The sequence below is a fragment of the Carcharodon carcharias genome, chromosome 2 (assembly GCF_017639515.1).
Source record: "Carcharodon carcharias isolate sCarCar2 chromosome 2, sCarCar2.pri, whole genome shotgun sequence".
Lineage (NCBI taxonomy): Eukaryota > Metazoa > Chordata > Chondrichthyes > Lamniformes > Lamnidae > Carcharodon > Carcharodon carcharias.
The window spans coordinates 32,470,751-32,491,641 of NC_054468.1; the positions used below are offsets into that span (position 1 = coordinate 32,470,751).

The following is a 20,891-nucleotide window of genomic DNA, read 5'->3' on the forward strand; positions in this document are numbered from 1 at the left end:
GTCAGGAATTTGATGGAATACTCCCCACTTGCTGGGATGAGTGCAGCTCCTACAACATTGAAGAAGCTGGACACCGTCCAGGAGAAAGCGGTCCACTTGACTGGCACCACATCCACAAACATTCGATCCCTCCACCACCAATGCACAGTAGCAGCATCTACAAGGTGCATTGCAGGAATTCGCCAAGGCTCCTGAGGCAGCACTTTCCAAACCCACGACCACTTTCATCTAGGAGGACAAGGACAGCAGATAGATGGGAACACCACCACCTGGAAGTTCCCCTCCAAGTCACTCACCTCCCTAACTTGGAAATATATTGCCGTTCCTTCACTGTCACTGGGTCAAAATCCTGGAACTCCCTCCCTAACAGCACTGTGGATGTATCTACACCATATGGACTGCAGCGGTTCAAGAAGGCAGCTCACTACCACCTTCTCAAGGGCAACCAGGGATGGGCAATAAATGCTGGCCCAGCCAGCGAAGCCCACATCCCACGAATGAATAAAAAAAAAAGCACAATGATTGAATTCAAGCCAGATTGTAAAAATAAAAGTTTCCTCTACCTGCTGGTTGAATCCAAGCCAAAGTAATTTGTGGATGTTTCCAATTGTTGCCTGCAAAATTTATCTTGTGGGATACTAGCATATGGAGCTTTAATGGACATGACTGAAATATTTTTCTCCGCTACTCTATTGGACGTGTTATTTTAAATCAGTTAATGCCTCTGAAAATACAGTGCAGGAAGGAATTTCAAGCAACATCTTTTGGATGAGATGCCATCTACCTATCATGGGCATAAAAATTATCTTGGCACTATTTGAAGAGTAAGGGGTTCTCTTATTGTTCTGGCCAAGATTTATTCCTTCACCAACAGCACTATAAACAGGTCCTGCCGCCTTGCTGCCTCCTGATTAAGTCCGGGGTGGGTTGGCTTGCAGACAGCCCTTGAGTGACCACTTAAGGGCTCCATACCACCCCGCTGGAATTCTACCAGTGTGAAATCTGCACAGCAAACCCTGCAGCCTTCTAAAGGGAGGTGGGGGGGGGGGTGAGTTGGTGCATTCTCAGGCACTCTGTGACCAATCGAGGGAACTGGCTTTGAGACTGGAGGTACCTACAGGATGCAACACCCCTGCCCTTGCTGCCAACACCTCCAACCCCCGTCTCTGAAGCCCCCTCCTTGTAATCCCCATCCTGCCCCACTTACCTGACTCTGGAAGATCCAGCACTGATCCTTTGCATAGGCGCCAGTGCAATACCAGCAGTGGTCACCCGTTCTGGTTGCACTGCCAGTACTTGAGAGCCTTATGATTGGCCAAAGCTCTTGAGCTCTTGGGGATGGGATATCCGCTCTAGACATAGCAGTGCAGCAATTAAATGTCACCGGTGGAGTAGGGAGCTGCCACTGCCAATTAGGCACTTCATTCTGTCGGGGCTTCTGGAGATCAAGTCACCTGGGGCACCACCAGATTTTGTAGTGGAGGTTGTGTCCCTCATTGCCCATGTTAAATTCCACCCTATGTTTCTCCGAATTGTGCACTGTTGAAGTCCCCATAGAGGGCAATCAATTAGAAATCACTAAATTGATGAGTACTTCCCCTTTTCCATATCAGCTTCTGATATGTCTATCCCAATCTTTATTTTTCCTTGTAAAATTTGTAAAGAATGTAGAATAATCATTACTTCCTGGTTTGCTATCTGTAAGAATTGTTCACTGTGATTGGTTGCTTACCCTGCATGATGAGACATATGTTGCTGGATGCCTGTAGATCCCCTTGACTTGGCATCAGATTCAAATTAATATCAGGAATGTGGGAATTCATGCCGCTGAGATCTCTAGATCTTTACGGGCAGCTTTCTTTGAAGGCAGCGAATGTCACTTGGCCTCTGACTGCAAAATTCAGACCATTGTGTGGCATGGCGGAAACCTAAAGTGAATATGCTTTATCAATAGAAGATGGGAAGAATGACAGGTTATGAAAATAACTGGAAAATATCTAAGAAAGCTATTTCTTCATGATCTAGCTGCTTAGTTGAATCAATAAACTGTGTGGGGGCACTTGCAGTAGGTTTGTAATTTTCCTATACAGAGTGACCTTCATTGTCACATTTGTTTTGATTATCGCCAGGCTATTCCTATCTTTGATTTCACAATCAGTCCTGTCATTTTGCAATTGCTTATTCTGGGTCATGCAATGTTTTTATTGATTTCTTCCCAGCCCCAGAGCATTTAAAGCAGTCTGCCATAGGCGCTTTCACTGCCAGTTCTGTCAGCTCCATGCTCTGTAAGCAGTCATCTATGCTACAATAGGCTGCGGTCAGTCGGGTCAGAGTTTTAAATTGTTTGAAGTTGTATTTTTTGCCAGTGCAGTTTCCCAAACAACATGAAGTTGTTTCTTGCACTAGTGGTCTGCCTGCAGCTGTTTACGTCCTGGGCTATGGCATTAAACTCTTACGTAGCAATAGCATGTAATGGGCAAGAAGCACTAGCTGTGGCAGAACTGGCAGTTGACCACATCAACAAAGACCGAAAGCATGGATACAAGTTAAGCCTGGACAGAATAGAAAATGCCCAGGAAATGAAGGAGGTACGTATGTAAGCAAGAATGGTTGACCAGTTTTATTCCCCTGGCTGCTGATGTTGCAAATTCATGAATAGGAAACTGTTTTATAGGGCAGAATGGTAGGTTCTCTGACATACTGAGATAGAATGCACTTCGGATGTGGGTGGAGGAGAGGGGAAGCTGGAGTAATCCAGATTGGTTTGGCGAAGCCTGCATGAGCACTGCCAATCCTCCCATTCCACAGAAATAGAATGAAACTCATCCATTGACTCCTCTTTGACCCAGGCATCAGCTGATATTGGGTGGAGCATACACAGTGCATGCCTCACCCAGTTCAGTCCTAAAATGTTGCCAGGGATCTATTGACATAATGGAACACTGATATTAATATTTAACTTAGCAGTTTGTCCTCTGCAGATGGCTACCTGAGCCGTCTGCTTGGAGGACCCCAGTGGTCCGGAGAAGGCCACCAGGGAAACAGTGCAGTGAGTTCTTGCACACCATTTTTCTGATTGTGACTGCCTACACTTCTGCCAGGCAGGGTGGACCTGAAAATTCAGCCCACTGTGTCACAGGATACAGGTTTGTGTCACATTACTCACACAATGGGATGAGTTTTACCTGCCCTCTGGGATGTGCTGAGAGGAGGGGGGAGCTCAGAGGATGGTGGGGGAAGCCGGGGTGAAGTGCCTGTTGTCTACCCATCGTCATACTCTCCGCGCCCCCCAGAGGCCAATTGAGCCGCTTAAGTGACCAAACATGGGCCTCATCCTGTCGCTGCTGGAATTTTACCAGTGGTGAGTAGGCCCCCCATCATGTGGAAAGACCTGCTAGGTATACCCTGGTGTCCTCCCAATGGGCTCAGGGGGAGGCCCTCCCACCCCTCTGGCAACAGCGCCACCTACCCTCACCAACACCCTCCATCCTCATCAGGACCTGCCTAGGTAGTTGGATGCCTCCAGACCCCACTTACCTGGTCTGGATGGCAGCATCTTTCCACCGGTACTCTACTTCCAGGTGAAGTCCCAGCAGCAGCCATTGCTCCTGATTGGCTGGCTGATTGCTCTTGGGGCAAGTGGCCATCCCTAAAAAGAACCTGATGGTAACCAGTTAGTTACCTGACTCCTGTAAAATGTGGCTTTGGGTCCTGCAGGTGACTCCTGCCCTGAGAATAAAATTCCAGCTGGTGAGTTTCCCGACTCAAAAATGATGTCAGGAAGAGAGAGGGAGTGGTGAAGCTAAATTTGGATAGCCTCTTAAATGGGTGTGAGGATCACAATGAGTAATTATTCTGTGCCTGTTCATTGCAATGCTGGTAGCACACTAACTTTGAGCTGTTGCTGCTGATTTGAATGATTTCAGCTTCCAGCTAGTGCTAACCATGCACTGAAGGCCTAGGTGGAGGAGGTGGGAAAGGAAATCCACAGAGTTACAGGTGGCTCTCCAGACAAATACTCAGAAGGCAGTGAGAGCAGATGGCACAATGTAACATTTGGGCCTGAATCATCAGCCTTCATTACTGTTCCCATACATTAGCTTCAATACAAAGATTCATTTGTCTTCTGCACAGTTTACAGAATGTTCAAGTAGTTCATCTGTCCCTGCATCAATGTTTGCTTCTACCATGATTGTCCTTAGTCATAGTGTGGGGTTGTTACTCTCTAATTTCCTGCTGTTTCACTTGGAGAAGCAAATGTAGTGGCACTGTGCTGTTGCTCAGTGATTTACCTGTGATGAATGCTGTGTTTCTGCTGGAGTGTGAAAGGGTCTTCCTGCTTCTGTAAACTAATCTGTATCTGCACTAACTAGCTACTACAGTTTCCTACCTGCTTCTTTGGCAATCATCTGAGATAATCACCTGGCAGACAGATTCTTACCTACCTCTCAGAGTTCCAGTTCAGGGGGGATAGTGTGAGCTTATCCCATGCCAAGGCTTGTGTCAAGGTGGATGGCACCTCAGCCAGAAGGGAAAATGAAACAGCAAGAATGAGCAAAAAGTGAATAAGACACTCATAAGATAATGCAATGTCAAATGGATACATGAGTTTTAATACTACTGATGTTATTGAACCTGTTAAAAACTATTGGCATGCAGCCAAATGTATTGTGTGACTACTTATAACTCGCACAGAGACAAACAGTTCCACTATAGTCACAATACATTGAGAACATTTTAATATTCTTATTCCATGTGGAGTACTTAACAACTATTTCTTTTTTAGGCAAATGAGACTACTGTCCATTATTTGGATATTGATGTCCGAGAGACTAAGTGCCCTGCGCTGAGCAATAAACCCCTTACGGATTGTGAAATCCGATCATTCAAGGAAACTGTGAGTATTCTTTCCTTAAACACCAATAAATGCATTGAAGTCTTATTAACATTTTAGAACTATATTACTGCTCCATCCTGTGGGTTGCAGCCGGGGACTGATTATAGGATTGCAAGCATGGGTGTCACGTGGATGTCCCTTCACTGTGACTGGAACTATGAGAAGCTCCAAAAGTAAAACACCTATTGGTTAAATCTGTGTTCAAGTGGAGAAAAAAAATTGGAGAATGCTTTGATTCAAATCTCTTTCAGCCTTTATTTGCTGATTGATGTATTATCCAAATTAAGGTAAATAGTTTAATGCTGATGTTGAAGTTATGCTGATCAAAAAAAATCTAGTTTATAATATCTGGCATAAGTAAAAGATCGGGAAAGCATCAAGAGCATGTAAAAAAGCCACAGAATTGTCACCTTTTGCAAGCAAAGTGAGGCAAGATTAGGACAGTATGGGGAGTGACATTTAATTAAGTTCTTATTTTCTTGACACCAATTGATTAATAACCTTAAAATAACCTTAAGAACTAATGACTCCATCATTTTAACTTACATTGTGAACTTTCCCAGACAGCCTGCTCAGAAACTAACTTGGTGGCAACACTTGCAAGCTGGGAATTTAAAAACAGGAGAAAAATAAATTACAAATGGGGGTGGGAAAGAAAATTAAATGGTACGCATTGCACGTGGGTGATTGGTATGTTTTAACTTCAGAGGTTAACGGTTGGAATGGACATCCAATCTGGGTCAAAAATGCAAAGCAGGTAATCTAGAACCTGGCTCCAATTGATGACTGTTTTCTAGTGATAAGGAGAAGGCAATTCCTCTACCTGATGCTCATGCTCACACATTAAGCAGGAGTGTCTCATGTATTCCCAGGGTACCCCAAGATTTCTGCCCTGTGTGTTCTTCCGAGGTCACAGCAGATTTCTCATCAATTGAGAACTGATGTGAGCTCTGCTAAAAACCAGCAAAGGTCCTAAATCTCTAACAGGCAAACATGAGATTGATTATCTTTGTTTACCAGGACATGGCTCCCTTAGAAACTCAAGGTGATTTAAAGTGTTTTTCTTTCAGGCTGAGAGTCTCTGAGACATCCTTAATAGGTGGTCCATCCCAAAGATACAAATAATCTTCACTGTTGAAATTTGGGACAGGGCCAGCACTTCGTGCATGGTGGATGGACTCGCGGTTATCATATCTTTAAACAGACAAGTTTTGATATGGGCATTTTAAAGGCAAAAGTAAAGTACACTTATGAAGAATATGGTTGCGTATTTGCTGTGCAGTAAAATATATGCTGTTTGAAAAGATAATGTAAACATTTTGTTGACCTATTCTCAGTTACCTCTTTCATCTGCAAGAATTGGTAAGCTATTATTACTGATGTGGTGACAACAATAAAATGGTTTAATCTGTTAGTTGTCAGGCAGAAATATCGCAATAACATTATAGGTCATTGGAATATCCAGGCACAAACTTTCTGTTGTCTAAAATATTTGCAATGTTAGCATGCAAGCTAGCTGAAGGAGATGGTGGTGTAATGGTAATGTCACTGGACTAGTAATCCAATGCTAATATGGGTTCAAATCCCACCATAGCAGCTAGTGGAATTTAAATTCAATTAATAAATCTGGAATATAAAGTGACTATGAAATTATCATTAAAAAAAAAAAAATCAATGTCCTTGCCTGGCCTACATGTGATTCCAGACCCACTGCCCTCTGAAGTGGCCTAGCAAGCTACTCAAGTCAAGGATAATTAGGGCTGGGTGATAAATGCTGGACTGGATTCCATAAAAGAATGAACAAAAAAAAAATTACCAGATATAGGACTGAATATGTTTTCAATGCTAATATCACAAATTGATATTTTTGGCCCTGGTGCTCCCAGACTCATATCCCATCAAAAGACAGTCCAATATCATGCAATAATATTTGCGATCCTAGTGCAACTCATCAAGTGACTTGTACAATATATCCTACACCTATTTAAAGTAACTAAAACTGTTTTTGTTTCATTGTCATCTTAGAAAGTGGAAGGAGATTGTAAGGTAATCGTTGAGACCAAATCCGGAGCTCCTGGTCACGTGAAAGGCTACAGGTGCGAAATATCTCCAGGTATTTATTTTTTGTTAAACCGGCAAAATAACACAATTCAGTGTTGTATAGCATTAGCAGAAGTGTGGCTCTATGTTGAGCATAAGTTTTACTAGTGAAAAGTTACTGTTGCACTTGCAACACCATAGGCTACAAATTGCTGTTGGTTCTGTTAACTGAAATTTGCTTTGGGTTTTTTGATGGTTGAAAAGATAACTGTTTAACACATAATTTTACTGATTTTAGTAGGTGAGCTAAAACGTACATTTTAATTCCCTTGGGATAAGTATCTTAGTGATATGAAAGAAGAAAAAGCCCTGATAATCAGCGTTGAACTGGAATTAAGAGCCATTTAAACAGCTGAAATAGTGTAGGGAAGGCCCGGACATCTGATAACTGAACAATATTACGAGGAATGGAGTACAGCAGAGTGAGGAAAACCAGGTTTACTGACCAGGAGCTGGATGCCCTTCTGGAAGCAGTCAGGGAGCGGAGGAACATTCTGTATGAGATTAATGGCCACTGCACTCCCTCAGACACATCTGATGCAGCAGGATTGGGCAGATGTGTTTCAATCAATGAGAGCAGTGTCCAAATCTGCAAGACCTGGAAAGACATCAGGAAAATTGGTCAGACCTTAAGAAACCTGATGAGGTAAGGCAACAATACTGTCTTAAATGACAAAAGCTTCCCCAAGTACATGTGTGAGAAAGTCATCTGTGCTCACAATTTGATTCCTTAATATTAGGAGATGCCATAATAGATCCAGGAAAAGCAAAGGATGTTTTGTTTGAATAAAGATTGTTAGGATGTGTGTTGCAATTACAATTAGGAAGTGCATATAGCAACCTGTGTGCATAGCAACAATTCTTAAAGGACTTCACACAAGAAATATATATTCTCAGGGAAGAATTCTCCCCCTGTCGGGCGGAAAGTGCAGGAGCAGGCGCATGCAGGTGCACCTCCGATCGGCGCCCCCAATTGGATGCACGCTGTCATTTAATGTGAGCGGGCCAATTAAGGCCCACCCAGCGTGACATCTGCCAGGAAGTGCTATGCGCTCCCTATGTGGGTGTGTGCTCTTTCACGCACGCGCCGGAAAGAGGGTACTCATCTCCCTGAGGCTAAGTGCTGCATCATTGAGATCGGAGCCAAATTTAAAAATGGTCAATGTACGAAAATAAAATTTCCCTGACATGTCCCCTCATGTGACAGTGCCACATGAGTTGGTACATGTCCATCACTTTTAATCAAACTTTTATTAAATTTTTAAAAACCCTCATGAAACCTCACTCGACCCGTGGATAAGGTTTCATGCTTTTTCTGAAGCCCGCCAGAGCTCCCGGCCTGCCCGCCAATCTTAAGGTTGGATAGGCAGGTCCATTAATTACTTGGATTAGTTTTTAAATGGCCATTGACAAGTTGGTGGGCTCACAGCTGATTCAGCTGCATCCCTGCTGACCTGAAAATTGAAACGATATGGGGTGATGTCGGGAGTTCCACCCGACGTCATCCCGTGTCATTTTACATGTCGGCGAGTGGGCCCCGCACCCCGACCTCAATATCCTGGCCTCAATTTTTAGCACACAATATCCCAGCAATACAACGCTGTAATTTGCTCCCTGTACTTTCAGTATCTCTGCCCTGCTTTCAATTGGCAAGTAAAGGCATGAACAAGAGGTAATCAAGTAATTTAAGCCATCGATTCCATCCATGAAATCATTGCCCGAGAGTGCATTGAGGAGACACAGTGTAACTAGAGGCTTTCCTTGATTTTAAGATTTGCATCGTAAAGTTCATGTCATATCATGTTATTCTGCTGACTGTTTATCATTGCAGACAAATTCAATTGGAAGGATGTTATATTTGAAAGTAGTGCTTAAAGATAGTGGTTTGGGACAACATTTTGACATTTTGTTCTCTTCTTTCTTAGGATGGAATGTCAAACTGCTGCATTGCCAATACCTCTGAGCAACCCAGCATCTAATGGCACCATTACCACCTCTGCTAAACACCAGCTCAATTGCACAAACCATAGAGGACCTAGATAGCGAGATGGAGAGGTAATGCAGTTGAGTCACAGGACTGGTGAGGAGGATCAAGTGGTTAAAGCTGGTGACGGCTAATCTCCTGCTGGACAACGGCCCTGTTACAGTGCCTAGGGATTTCAAACATTATACAGCCTGTTTAGAAATGAGATTTGAGCAGGATCAATATAAGTCATTTATGTTGATTCAAAATACACTTTAAAAATCTGGGAAACAATATGGAGGAGTCTACTGCCTAGCTTTTCATAAAATAGTTGGCTGAACTGGAATTTATCTGGGAGCATATCACAATCCTATAGTGTGTGCTGTAGGACTCTGAGTATCTCATGTCATAGGCATAGTAGCTGCATTTATCATCCATCTATCAAAGCTGCTTTGGGTTTCAATCTTAAAGATCCTGACTTGACCAGCTTCAACATTTTAGGAGAAACAACCTTGTGACAGAGATTCACAGACCTCATAGTGGTCCAAAGCTCTGTTCTCAGATAGATCAGTGGACAAGCTGAGGGAGTGTCCAGCAGCAGGGGTAAGCCTGGAGTAAGAGCAGACCGGGCAATCACCACGCAGTCCATCAAGCATCAATGCACAAGTGATAGCGGATGTGCAGTGAGCAATTCAGTTAGCTCCAACAATGTTGAACATAGCTGATTCAAATTGCAATCATTGCAGTGTAAACCACAAGGGCACATACGACGTACAGAATCTCACCCTGCAGCCAACCTCCTATGGTGGCAATAGGTATATTGTACTGAATCAAACATTGTAATGTAATTATTTGTAATTGTTTACAATAATGCATGAGCACAGCAAAAGTAAGGCATTAGATGGTATTTGAGAAACTTGCCAGGAAAGAGTCAAGGAAGGTGAATTAGGTGTGGTTGATTTGATGTAGCTGTGGCATTCATTGGAAGGCATCCTTTATCAGTGCCTGGAACACTAAATTTCCATGCTATATTGTTAGTTCAATGGTGCATTTTCATATTTATCCTTTTATTCTGCTATGGCTTTGTCCCATCAGTTTTTGCATTTGCATGGCAGGGACAATTATTCATAAAACCCTTGGGTGGGGGTTTATTATGTAAGATATTCCCTCATAAATCAGACTTCTGAAGAACTGCTTTAACATCCCAAGCATATATTAGATAGCCACTTTGGTTGGAGCATGAACTTTGTTCAATGTACACTCTGCTTCTGTCATGCTTGGTGGATGGCTATCATGAGCCATGACAGCAATGGAACAATGCTTCCACTCTTATTTTCCCCTTCAAATAAGGTTGGCTTTGGATGATTCCACAAAACAAAGCTGTTTTAGCTGTGATTGGGGAAATAGTAATGAACATACAAGATACAAAAGCAAAAATCTGCAGATTCTGGAAATCTTAAATAAGAACGGAAACAAAAAATTGTTGGAAATACCCAACAGGTCCGGCTCTGAATCACCAGAAAATCCAAACTGTCTTCTATTCTAATTGCTCCATGATGAAAATCCAAACCTGGCTGGTGAAAAGGACATACTGTGGGATAGCTTTTTGATTTCACCACTGTGGCTGTAACTTGGAGAAGCAGTGCACATGGCCTCTATGGAAACTCCTGATTTTCACTACATTGACTGCTGGTTGGGGAAGGGGGTGGAGAGTTCTTTAAAGTGCCTGTAGTTACCACAAATTGCTTGTGAGTCTTTGCTGACTATCTATGATTGTCCCAAATTACAAGTAAGGAAGACGTGGTGTCTGATGGTGAATCTGAAATTGTTCAAGTAAAATAACTGAGCATATACCTCTCTACAATGGGTTCACTGCAGGCAGCCACTCACCAAGCAACAGCTCAGGAAGGTTGGCATTTGATAAAATGTTGATCAATGAATTTAAATCTAACCCTACCGAAAAATTGTTTAAAAAGTGATTACTGATGAGAATGCTGGGGAAGTAGCAGGGTTAAGTTACTGAAACATGAGAAAATGTTTAAAAGATACTTCAATAAATAATTGTGTTGTCTAGTGTGAAACCAAGCCACACAGATCAGGACCATGTTCAATTGCTTCTTCAGGTTGAGTTAGCTGATCTCAAATGGTTTGGGAACAGGGGTTAATTGGGCTCAGTTAGGATTATGATAAGTGACTTGGATCAAGTCCTGTAAATTTCCGCACTTTGGGTGGAATTTTAACTGTGGCGTTCCTGATGGTGTAACTGGTACTGTGCTCTACTTCTGCCCTCTTGCTCTTTCCTGTTTCCCAAGCTATTTTAAATAAAAATCTAAGTGCTGGCGGCATGCACAGGAAACATATGCGGCTGAATCTTCCGGTCGGCATGCAGGGGCGGGCCCGACACGCCGACGCGTAAAATGATGCGTGATGTTGTTGGACGTGCGTCCCAATGTCATTGCGCATCATCTCAATATTTCATTCGGCAGGCACCCACTGGAGGCAGCTGTGCGCCCACTGAAATGTTAAGGGTCTATTAAGGCCATTAAGGGATTAATTAAGATACTTTAGAATGCTGCCTGTCCAACCTTAATGTTGGCGGGTAGGTGAAGAGCCCAAGCAACCTTCGCTTTTTTCAGCAAACTCATCCACGGGCGGGATGAGGTTTCCTGAAGTTTTCATTAAATAAATAAAAACATTTTCTCAACTTCACAAACATGTCCCAACTTATGTGACACTGTCACATGAGGGAACATGTTTAAATAAATTTTTACTTCATGTATTAAAATGTTTTATAATCAATCCAATCTCCCTGAGGCAGCTCTGTGCCCCGACTCTCCCTCCTCCCCCCGTGTAAAATGGTGGCACACAGCCGATCGCGGGCGGGGATTGGCTCTGCGCCCGCCTGTGCCTGCTCCTGCACAGCCCGCCTGCCATAAGTAAAATCCTGGCCATGCGATTCCGTAGCAGGGGAAGCTTTTCATTGGTGAAACCCATCGTCAGCTGACAATGCTGCTGCCACTGGTCTGCTATAAAAGAGCCTCCTGGACAAGCAGGGAGGCTCTGCATCACAGCCCCAACTTTGCTGCCAAACGCCAATCCCTGTCTTCCACAATACCTTCCCTGGATGACTGCATTCTGACCTGCCTCCTCTTCTGGCACTGCCTGCTGCTGACATTATGGCCTCAGTTGTTGACCGGCAAAAGCCGTCCTTTATCGCATCCTCTCCCCTTGTTCCCGAGGTTGCAGGAATGTTGGGTATATGAGACCCAAAGGTATTCCAGCAATTGAGCTGTTTGAAGAAGGCAGACAGTGAGATGAGAACATGTGTGTCCATGGATTTCACCCATGGAACTGGTGGGCAGCAAGATTTTCAACTCCTTTCGTTGTCCACAACCAAACTCCACCCACCACACCCAGGACACTAGGCCATTCCCTCCTCCACTCCTGGATGCACCCGTCCCCCAATCCACACCCTTACCCTGACTCGCCTTTGAGCCTCCATGCAACCTGCCATTCTCCACCTCCTCTACTTTCTCCTGTAGAGTTCAGCAAAGAAAGACACCGACTTGCACACAACTGCACAAAGCTGAATGGTGTACGTCACCTATAAACAAACCTGAACCCAGTGCCACAAGACTCTCATGTGTCACTGGCTTTATTTTGAAGGTAGAAGGTAATTATAAAAAGTTTCATGCTAATGGGTATTCATGGTATGCAAATATATTACAAATACGAACCCACCATAGGATGGAATGAGGCACAACTGCTGACTAATCTCGGCATCTCAACCTGCAGCCATGAAATCAAAATTTTGGCTCTCGCCTAATTAAGCCATTCCGCACACCGTGTGTCCCGCTCGTGTGGGCTTTTATGGCTTTGTGTGCAGTAAGGTTTCTGTTGGAATTTGCATTGAGTCAGTGAAAATGCCAGTTCTGAGCAGATGTGAGTGACAATAAATTGATTGTCCCAAAAAGTATTTGCCTCTGTGTGAGTTTTAAATATGAAGAATGATCATTTAGGAGAGTTAGTGAATGATTACACTATGAAATAATAGCACTGCACTCATTAGTGTCTGCAGCAGGCAGAGAGAAATGGGGGATTTTTTAAAAAATGACTGTATTGTGTAATATTTTGCAGATTCAGCCGGAGATGTTTTTGAAAAATGTCCTGAATGTCCACACCTAATACTTAAAAATAGCGCTGAAGCTCAACATGCTGTACAGGTCTCACTTGAAAAATTCAATCACATTAACAACCATAAACACGCCTTTGAACTTGAAGAAGTAACACGAGCTTCCTCAAAGGTTAGTCAAAAGGGTTTAAACTTTTTCTATAGCTTTTCATTGTCTTTGCACTTTTACTGCTGAGAAGCTAAGTGCAAGGCCTATTAGACCAATGGCAATGTCTCTGAACTGAAATATCCTCTTCCCTTAGCCTCCATAAAGATGGATTGGCACAGATTAGATCAAGAACTAAATAGAATAAGAACTGTGTCCATTACACACTAAGCACTCTGCTCTTAGGTTCTCTGTTAGGTCATGTTGCAAAATACAAAGTTCCTCACATGAAACAGCGGGTGGGCAAATAACCATTTGCCACACACCTATGAATGCTCATCTTTAACCAGCAGCTGGAGATGTACAAGAAAGACCCTAATGACTTGCTAGTGTTTTTAAATTAATGTTTCCTATCTTCACTCCAGGAGCTAACAATAAGGTTGAGACAGTATATGCCACAACATACTTTAGTGCAGCTCTAACCCACAAGGCATTGAACCATCCTATTCCATCGCCTCTTGTAAAGATATAAAGGGAATTTTATAAAACCCATAAATTAGTGTTTAGTAGAAACAGTAGTACTATTAATATTTAACAGATTTTGTTCTTTGTAACAAAAACTGAAATTTTAAATTTTTTTAGAGAATCTTAATGGGCTCCCCTTCAGAATAAATGCAAAACCTGAAGCAGTACTGAGTCATGAGGTGGATCTTCAGCTTGCTGCCCAGGTATAAAACTGGTGTTGCATATCAATAGAGATGAAAATTGGATATTTTATGTCATGAGCAGCCAATCACAAACACCAGTTTTACATCTGGACAGCAAGTTGGAAATATATCACCTGTGGTCTAGGCAGGTCCTGACTTTGTCCCGGGTCTGTCCGGTTCCAGCATGATCTGAAGCAGGGATAGTTAAATTGCCCTCAAATCACCAGGAAAAGAGAAAAATAGTTCAGTTCAGGCTTCCTTTCCTGATTGCTATTCAGTGATTCCTGTTAAAAAGCACCAGTGTGACTCAGCTCTGATGTTGCTTCCCTGCCATGATTGAATGGCTTGTCACATGCAAAGGCACTGGAAGGATGTTGACACTCATGGAAGCACATCCAGAATGAGTCAGTGCCTTTGAACAAGGGGTCATTAGTTGGGGTAATGGGTGCAGTAATCAGAACACAATCCATTTTTTCATGGGAAATACATCTGAATTTATCCCAGTTTGATGCAAGGAGCTGGTATGAAATTAATTTGGATGGTCAAGTTATTTCCCAATGTGTGTGAATTCACAGCACAAAATTTCCCTTTATCTTTAATTCAGCATCCACTAATTGATAATGATTTGGGAATCTCATTCATAGAAATCTCTGTTGTGGGAGTTGAAAATATCATAGCGGTGCATGTTTTTTTTTGGACACGACTGCTATTAGTTTAACATGCTCCATCAATTAACCCTGCTTTTAGCTTATGGAGTTCACCAATGCAACCTAAGTTTCTTAATCTCATCAATCTATTGTGCTGCTACTTTGCAGGGCTGGTGCACAAAAGTATTTCAAGATCTAGTTTTACTTTCCGGTAATCCTAACAAAAGTTAGGATTTACAATCATAATGAAAGCAAGAATTGACTCACATAGATGTTTCCTATGAACATTACTGTATTCATATTTTGTTTCAGGGTCCTCAGACTGCAGTGTTGGTGGAATATATCATTCGTGAGACACCATGTACCAGAGATAGTGATGTGTGTCCTACAATTGCCCTTTTAGATCCTGTGAGTAGATTGCAGTCGGAATAGATAATGCAGGCAGAGTTACAGATTATAATCAATCAAAACATTTTGATGGTTTATAAATAGAATAATGGATATTTGATACAGACTGTAAAATGATTGCAAGGTTCGGATGCTTTATTTGTTTACTAAAGGGTACTTGGGAGTGAATGAACTTCGACCTAACAAAGGAGTTCAGATAGATTGGGTAAGGAACAATGAAAACCTAGCAGCGAGTGTAATCAAATCAAGGGGTTCAAATAGTTTAATTGAAGAATACTTGAGTCTCAAGTTTGATTTACAGGTGCTAACTCCGTGCGTTTAAGTTGTCAAGGGATTCAGTCAGTAAGCTTATAGTCAGGACTTTGTGAATCACACTGCTGTTGCCTTTGTGTCAGTACTTGGCATCACACCTGAATGCCATGATAGTACCATCTACAAGATGCACTGCAGAAACTCACCAAGGCTCCTTAGGCAGCACCTTCCAAACCCACGACCGCTGCCACCTAAAAAGACAAGGGCAGCAGATACATGGGAACACCACCATCTAGAAATTCCCCTCCAAGTCACTCACCATCCTGACTTGGAAATATATCACCACTCCTTCACTGTTGCTGCATCAAAATCCTGGAACTCCCTTCCTAACAACACTGCAGGTGTACCTCTACCACAGGGACTGCAGTGGTTCAAGAAAGCAGCTCACCATCACCTTCTCAAGGGCAATTTGGGATGGGCAATAAATGCTGGCCTAGCCAGCGACAGCCACATCCTGTAAATTTTAAAGATTGCTAAACGCCCATCAGGTCCTTGTAAGAAATGTTTTAATTTATACAGCTGGGCTCATCACTGACAATGGTTTGAGCTGATGTCATTGTTGTTGGGTTAGATGTTACACTTTCTGGTGTAAATGCTAACTGCTGACTGATACTAGTTTATGCATCTCAGTTCACAGAATCACAGAGTGCAAAAGAGGCCCTTAGGCCCATCGAGTCGGCACCAACATGTGAGAAACACCTGACCTACCTACCTAGTCCCATTTACCAGCACGTGGCCCATAGCCTTGAATGTTATGACATGCCAAGTGCTCATCCAGATGCTTTTTAAAGGATGTGAGGCAACCTGCCTCCACCACCCTCCTAGGCAGTGCATTCCAGACTGTCACCACCCTTTGGGTAAAAAGGTTTTTCCTCACATCCCCCCTAAAGCTCCTGCCCCTCACCTTGAACTTACGTCCCCTTGTGACTGACCCTTCAACTAAGGGGGACGGCTGCTCCCTATCCACCCTGTCCATGCCCCTCATAATCTTGTACACCTCAATCAGATCGCCCCTCAGTCTTCTCTGCTCCAACGAAAAAAACCCAAGTCTATCCATCCTCTCTTCATAACTTAAGTGTTTCATCCCAGGCAACATCCTGGTGAATCTCCTCTGCACCCCTTCTAATGCAATCACATCCTTCCTATAATGTGGCGACCAGAACTGCACACAGTACTCCAGCTGTGGCCTCACCAAGGTTCAGTACAACTCCAACATGACCTCCCTACTTTTGTAATCCATGCCTCGATTGATAAAGGCGAGTGTCCCATATGCCCCTCCGCCTTCAGAGATCTATGGACACATACGCCAAGGTCCCTTTGTTCCTCAGAACTTCCTAGTGTCATGCCGTTCATTGAATACTTCCTTTTCAAATTACTCCTTCCAAAGTGTATCACCTCACACTTTTCAGGGTTAAATTCCATCTGTCACTTATCTGCCCATTTGACCATCCTGTCTATGTCTTCCTGTAGCCCAAGACACTCAACCTCACTGTTAACCACCAGGTTATTCTGGCCTCATGAGTTAATTCACGGAGCTCCAACATTATGCTGCCCTGGCACACATGCCTTATGTTATGTGGCTGTTATCTTACTGATAAATCATCTGTTGAAATAAGGAATCAGATCCATGCTGGTAGGTAGATACAGACAGTAGCTTTTATTCACTTTATTTCTGCACTGCCTTGGATAAGTTTCAGTGAGACACAACAGTACTTTTGATTTGCAACCCTAATCCTAAATACAATGTTAAAATCCTGTTAATAATGTTAAACTTAGAGCTTGGCCATTTAAGAAGGAAATCAGAAACACTTTTTCACACAGCCAGTAATAGAAAGCTGGAATTCGGTTCCCCAAAAGATCCTTAATGCCGCGTCAGTTTAAAATTTTAAACCTGCGATTGATAGGTTTTTATATGGCAAAGCTATCAGGGGATATGGAACACTGGTGGACAAATGGAATTGAGGTACAGGTCAGCCATGATCTGAGTCAATGGTGGAATTGGCTTGAGGGGGTTGAATGGTCTAGTCCTGTTCCTATGTTTTCATGGGGAGAATTTTCTCCCTGTTGGGCGGGCTGGTCGGGAGCGGGTGTGGAGCTGATCGTCCTCTGTGATCGGCTGCGCACCGCCATTTTACTTAATTGGTCCACCCAATGCGGGCAAGGGAAGGAGGGAGAGTCAGGGCCATGCACGCGAAAGAACGCAGAAACCTCCCATGCCTCAGGCAGATTAAGTTCAGTTTTAAAGTTTAAAATAATGGAAGTTAAAAATCATTTACAAATGTCCCTTCATGTGACAGCGTCACATGAACTGGGACATGTTCTTGAAATGTTTAAAAAATGTTTATTAATTTAATAAACCCTTCATGAAACCTCATCCTGCCCGTGGATGAGGTTTCATGAAAAATGCAAAGGCCACCTGGGCTCTTCACCTTAAGGCTGGATGGGCAACCCTGTCAAATTGGTTAAGTGGTTTATTAATGGCCTTACCAGGCCTTTGACGTTTTGGTGGCTGCGCAGCCAACTCCGGTGCTTGCCCGCCGAACGGAAAATCAGCATAATGCACGGTGACATTGGGACGCACCCTCGATGTCACAGCATGTCATTTTACGCATCGGCAAGTGGGGCCCGCCCCTGCACGCCAAACAGAAAATTCTGCCCCATGTTCCTATATATTCTAAAGGCATTGAACTCTATGTTTAATAGAAAGTTACACTTGATTGGGTGACTTGATAGATTAGGAACGGAAACAAGCAGTGGAACTGGGCAGTGAGGTAGTTTTCTTATTTCAGAATGGATCCAAATCATGTTAATCCAAAAATGTGGATTGCTTACAAATTCCTCTATAAAGATTATTTCAGATTTGGTTGATGCAAGTGACCATTTGAGGAACAGGTTTTCTGTAATCATTTCAGAAAACATTGTAACAGCTTCATAGAGGTCTAGATTGTGAAATTTTTGAAAAATTTGAAAAAAAGCAGGGTAATGTATTCATATTGTCCCATTGGGAAACATTCACTGAGAGCGAGAAAAGCAGGACTATAACATTGTCAGCTGGAAATTCCAAACCATGTTCCCTGTAACAACAGCTCCTCACTTGCGGCATGGGATATGGAATTAACCCTCAAATTTCAACATTGAATTTGTCTTTTATCCCTGCCCAGACGTGATAAAATAAGGGTTTGAAAAACAATTTAGCACCATCAGACACATTTGATCATTCTATTGTTTTTCTGTGTTTTACCTTGCTGTAGGATCATGGATTCTGTGCAGCCACTGTCACTCCTGTGAATTCTACTGATGAGACAATTGAGGTAGCTTGTGAGCTCTACGCCAGTAAGGTAATGCCTTAATTTTCAGTGTACTATAAATAGAGGCCAATGTTCGCAGAGGACTATAGCTACAGACCTACACTTAAACACACACAACATCGTCTGCAGCAGATATTCTATCAAAAAAGTTTACTACCTGCTTAATGTTGTTCATAAAGATCAAATCACCACAGCTCAGGATGAATGGGGGGGTGGGGTCGGTGGCGGGGGTGGTACAATACAGCTGCATAAACATGCCATACGTTCTGCTGAATTTTGAGGAGTGATTTAATTGAACTGTTTAAAATGTCAAAATATTTGATAGAATGGATACTGGGTAGATATTTCCTCTGGTGGGGGCATTCAAAACAAGGGACACTTCCTTAAAACTAAAGCTAAACTATTTTGGAAGCACTTCCACACAAAAATGGCATAAACATTGAGTCTACTGAAATTTTCAAGACTGAGATCGACAGATTTTGATTGTGTAGGGGCTTCTTAAAACAAGACTTACTTCATAGTCAGTGTTGAGCATCCTTGCTTCAACACTGACTGCAAACTCCATGTCATTCCATGCTATCATCGCTGCGTCAAAATCCTGTTAGTCCTTATCCAATCGCAATATGTGAGTATCTTTACCACATGGACTTCAGCAGTTCATGAAGGCACCTTCTAAAGGATGCTGGTCTTGTCAGCGACATCCACATCACATGAGCGAATATTTAAAAAAACTTGCCCAAGAGTGGAGGAACAGATGATACTCCCTCATTGAACATATTGGGCAGAATTTTGCCCTTGGTGGGCGTGCGAGGCCCACCGGCTAGGCGCCGGGTGGATAGCCGAACCTGCCAGCGAAATGGGGCCTGCCACCATTTTGAGTGGGCGGGCCAATTAAGGCCCGGCCAACAGCCTGCCCAACAGGAAGCACTATGCGCTTCCTGTTCCGGTGGGGAGGGAAACCCCATCTGTCAAAATGCGAGCGCACTGCTCCCTGAGACTAAGTGCTGTCTCAGGGAGATTACTGAGAGGTAAAAAAACACCAAAAATAGAAAAATATTAAAACTATTAACATGTCCCCCTCATGTGACAATGTCAACCCGCCAGTGGATGAAGTTTCATGAATAACCTGGAGCCCGCTGGGGCTCCTGGCCTGCCCGCCAGCCTTAAGCTTGGCCGGGCAGGGTCTTGAACAATCTTAATTAGCCTGTCAATGCCCTCAATTGGCCATTGGCAGGTCAGTGGGTGGACAGCTGATTTTGCTGTCTGCCCGCCCGCCTTCCTGAAAATTTAAAGGAACCATGATGACGTTGGGGGCTCCTCCCGACGTCAGCCCGCGTCATTTTCCCATCGGTGAGGGGGCCTCGCCCCCAAATCGCCAACGGGAAAATCCTGGCCATTGTTTTTTTTAAATGGGATCTATATTTTTAATTAACATTTGGCAAGTTTTGCAGACATGTTCTTCAAATGGATTCACAATTCCATCTTTCAGGGTGCTGGATCAAAGAGTTCTCATATTCAATAACTCAGGTCTGTGAAAGCTGCTCAGGTCTCTTTCAGCTTGCTCACTTTGATATTTACATCTGCCGCTTTCTTTGCCTCTGCTTGGTGCTGGGACTTGAGGGCAGCCCTCACCACTTATGCACAGATTCAGGAGTACTGAATGTAACTCAGGTTGGTCTGCCTCCAGAACGCCACCATCTTCACTTTGGACTGTCCAGAGGAAAAGCTTTGACAGCCTTTATTCTCTATCTCACAAAACAATCCTGGATTGGCATGATCCTACCAATTTCAACTGCTCTATTTCTTTACAGTTGTAGCAACCCCTCCCCAACCGAATGAGTTTTGTGATAAGATACAATTGGAATCCAATCTTCTGACTCAGGGAATGGACAATACAAGATCCATAATTATTGACTGGAGTCAGAAGCATGGTAGCTTGCGTTCCAGACCATTTACCGGCCATGCTAGAATGTGGTATTCATGGCATGGGGTTTTCCAGATTGTAAGCACTGGAAGCAGTAAGTTACACAGATCACCTAGTCATTTGTTGGAGCAGAGCATGGGTCACCCTGCCAGTCACTTCAGTTGTCTTCTCATTTGGAGATGCTTAGAATCATTCATAAGACCAAGAATCATGCATTTGATCAAGATGATGCAGGTCAATATCGCCCAAATCCTCCACCCAGCACTGCAGGGGATACAGGGAAGAGTGAATCACCCAGAAACTATAATTTATGCAATGCTGGCCAATATTCTACCCAGTACATGTACT

General features: G+C 43.2%; 1 protein-coding gene and 1 pseudogene across 1 annotated transcript; one reads left to right on the top strand and one right to left on the bottom strand.

Moving 5' to 3' along the window:
- Positions 1 to 2,384: 2,384 nt before the first annotated feature.
- On the top strand, positions 2,385 to 20,141 carry LOC121287196 (alpha-2-HS-glycoprotein-like). The gene is made up of 7 exons (XM_041204845.1): positions 2,385 to 2,588; positions 4,787 to 4,897; positions 6,923 to 7,010; positions 13,098 to 13,264; positions 14,904 to 14,999; positions 18,563 to 18,649; positions 20,109 to 20,141. The coding sequence occupies exons 1-7, from the start codon at positions 2,385 to 2,387 to the stop codon at positions 20,139 to 20,141; spliced, it is 786 nt and encodes a 261-aa protein (XP_041060779.1).
- A 20-nt stretch (positions 20,142 to 20,161) lies between these two features.
- LOC121275397 lies at positions 20,162 to 20,317 on the bottom strand (annotated as a pseudogene).
- Positions 20,318 to 20,891: the final 574 nt, after the last annotated feature.

Bases quoted from the DNA above. Each gene is read 5' to 3' on its own strand.
- LOC121287196 (XM_041204845.1), top strand. From the start codon at position 2,385: ATGAAGTTGTTTCTTGCACTAGTGGTCTGCCTGCAGCTGTTTACGTCC. The intron at 2,589-4,786 runs GTACGTATGTAA...TTTCTTTTTTAG, and splicing joins ATGCCCAGGAAATGAAGGAG to GCAAATGAGACTACTGTCCA. The intron at 4,898-6,922 runs GTGAGTATTCTT...TTGTCATCTTAG, and splicing joins TCCGATCATTCAAGGAAACT to AAAGTGGAAGGAGATTGTAA.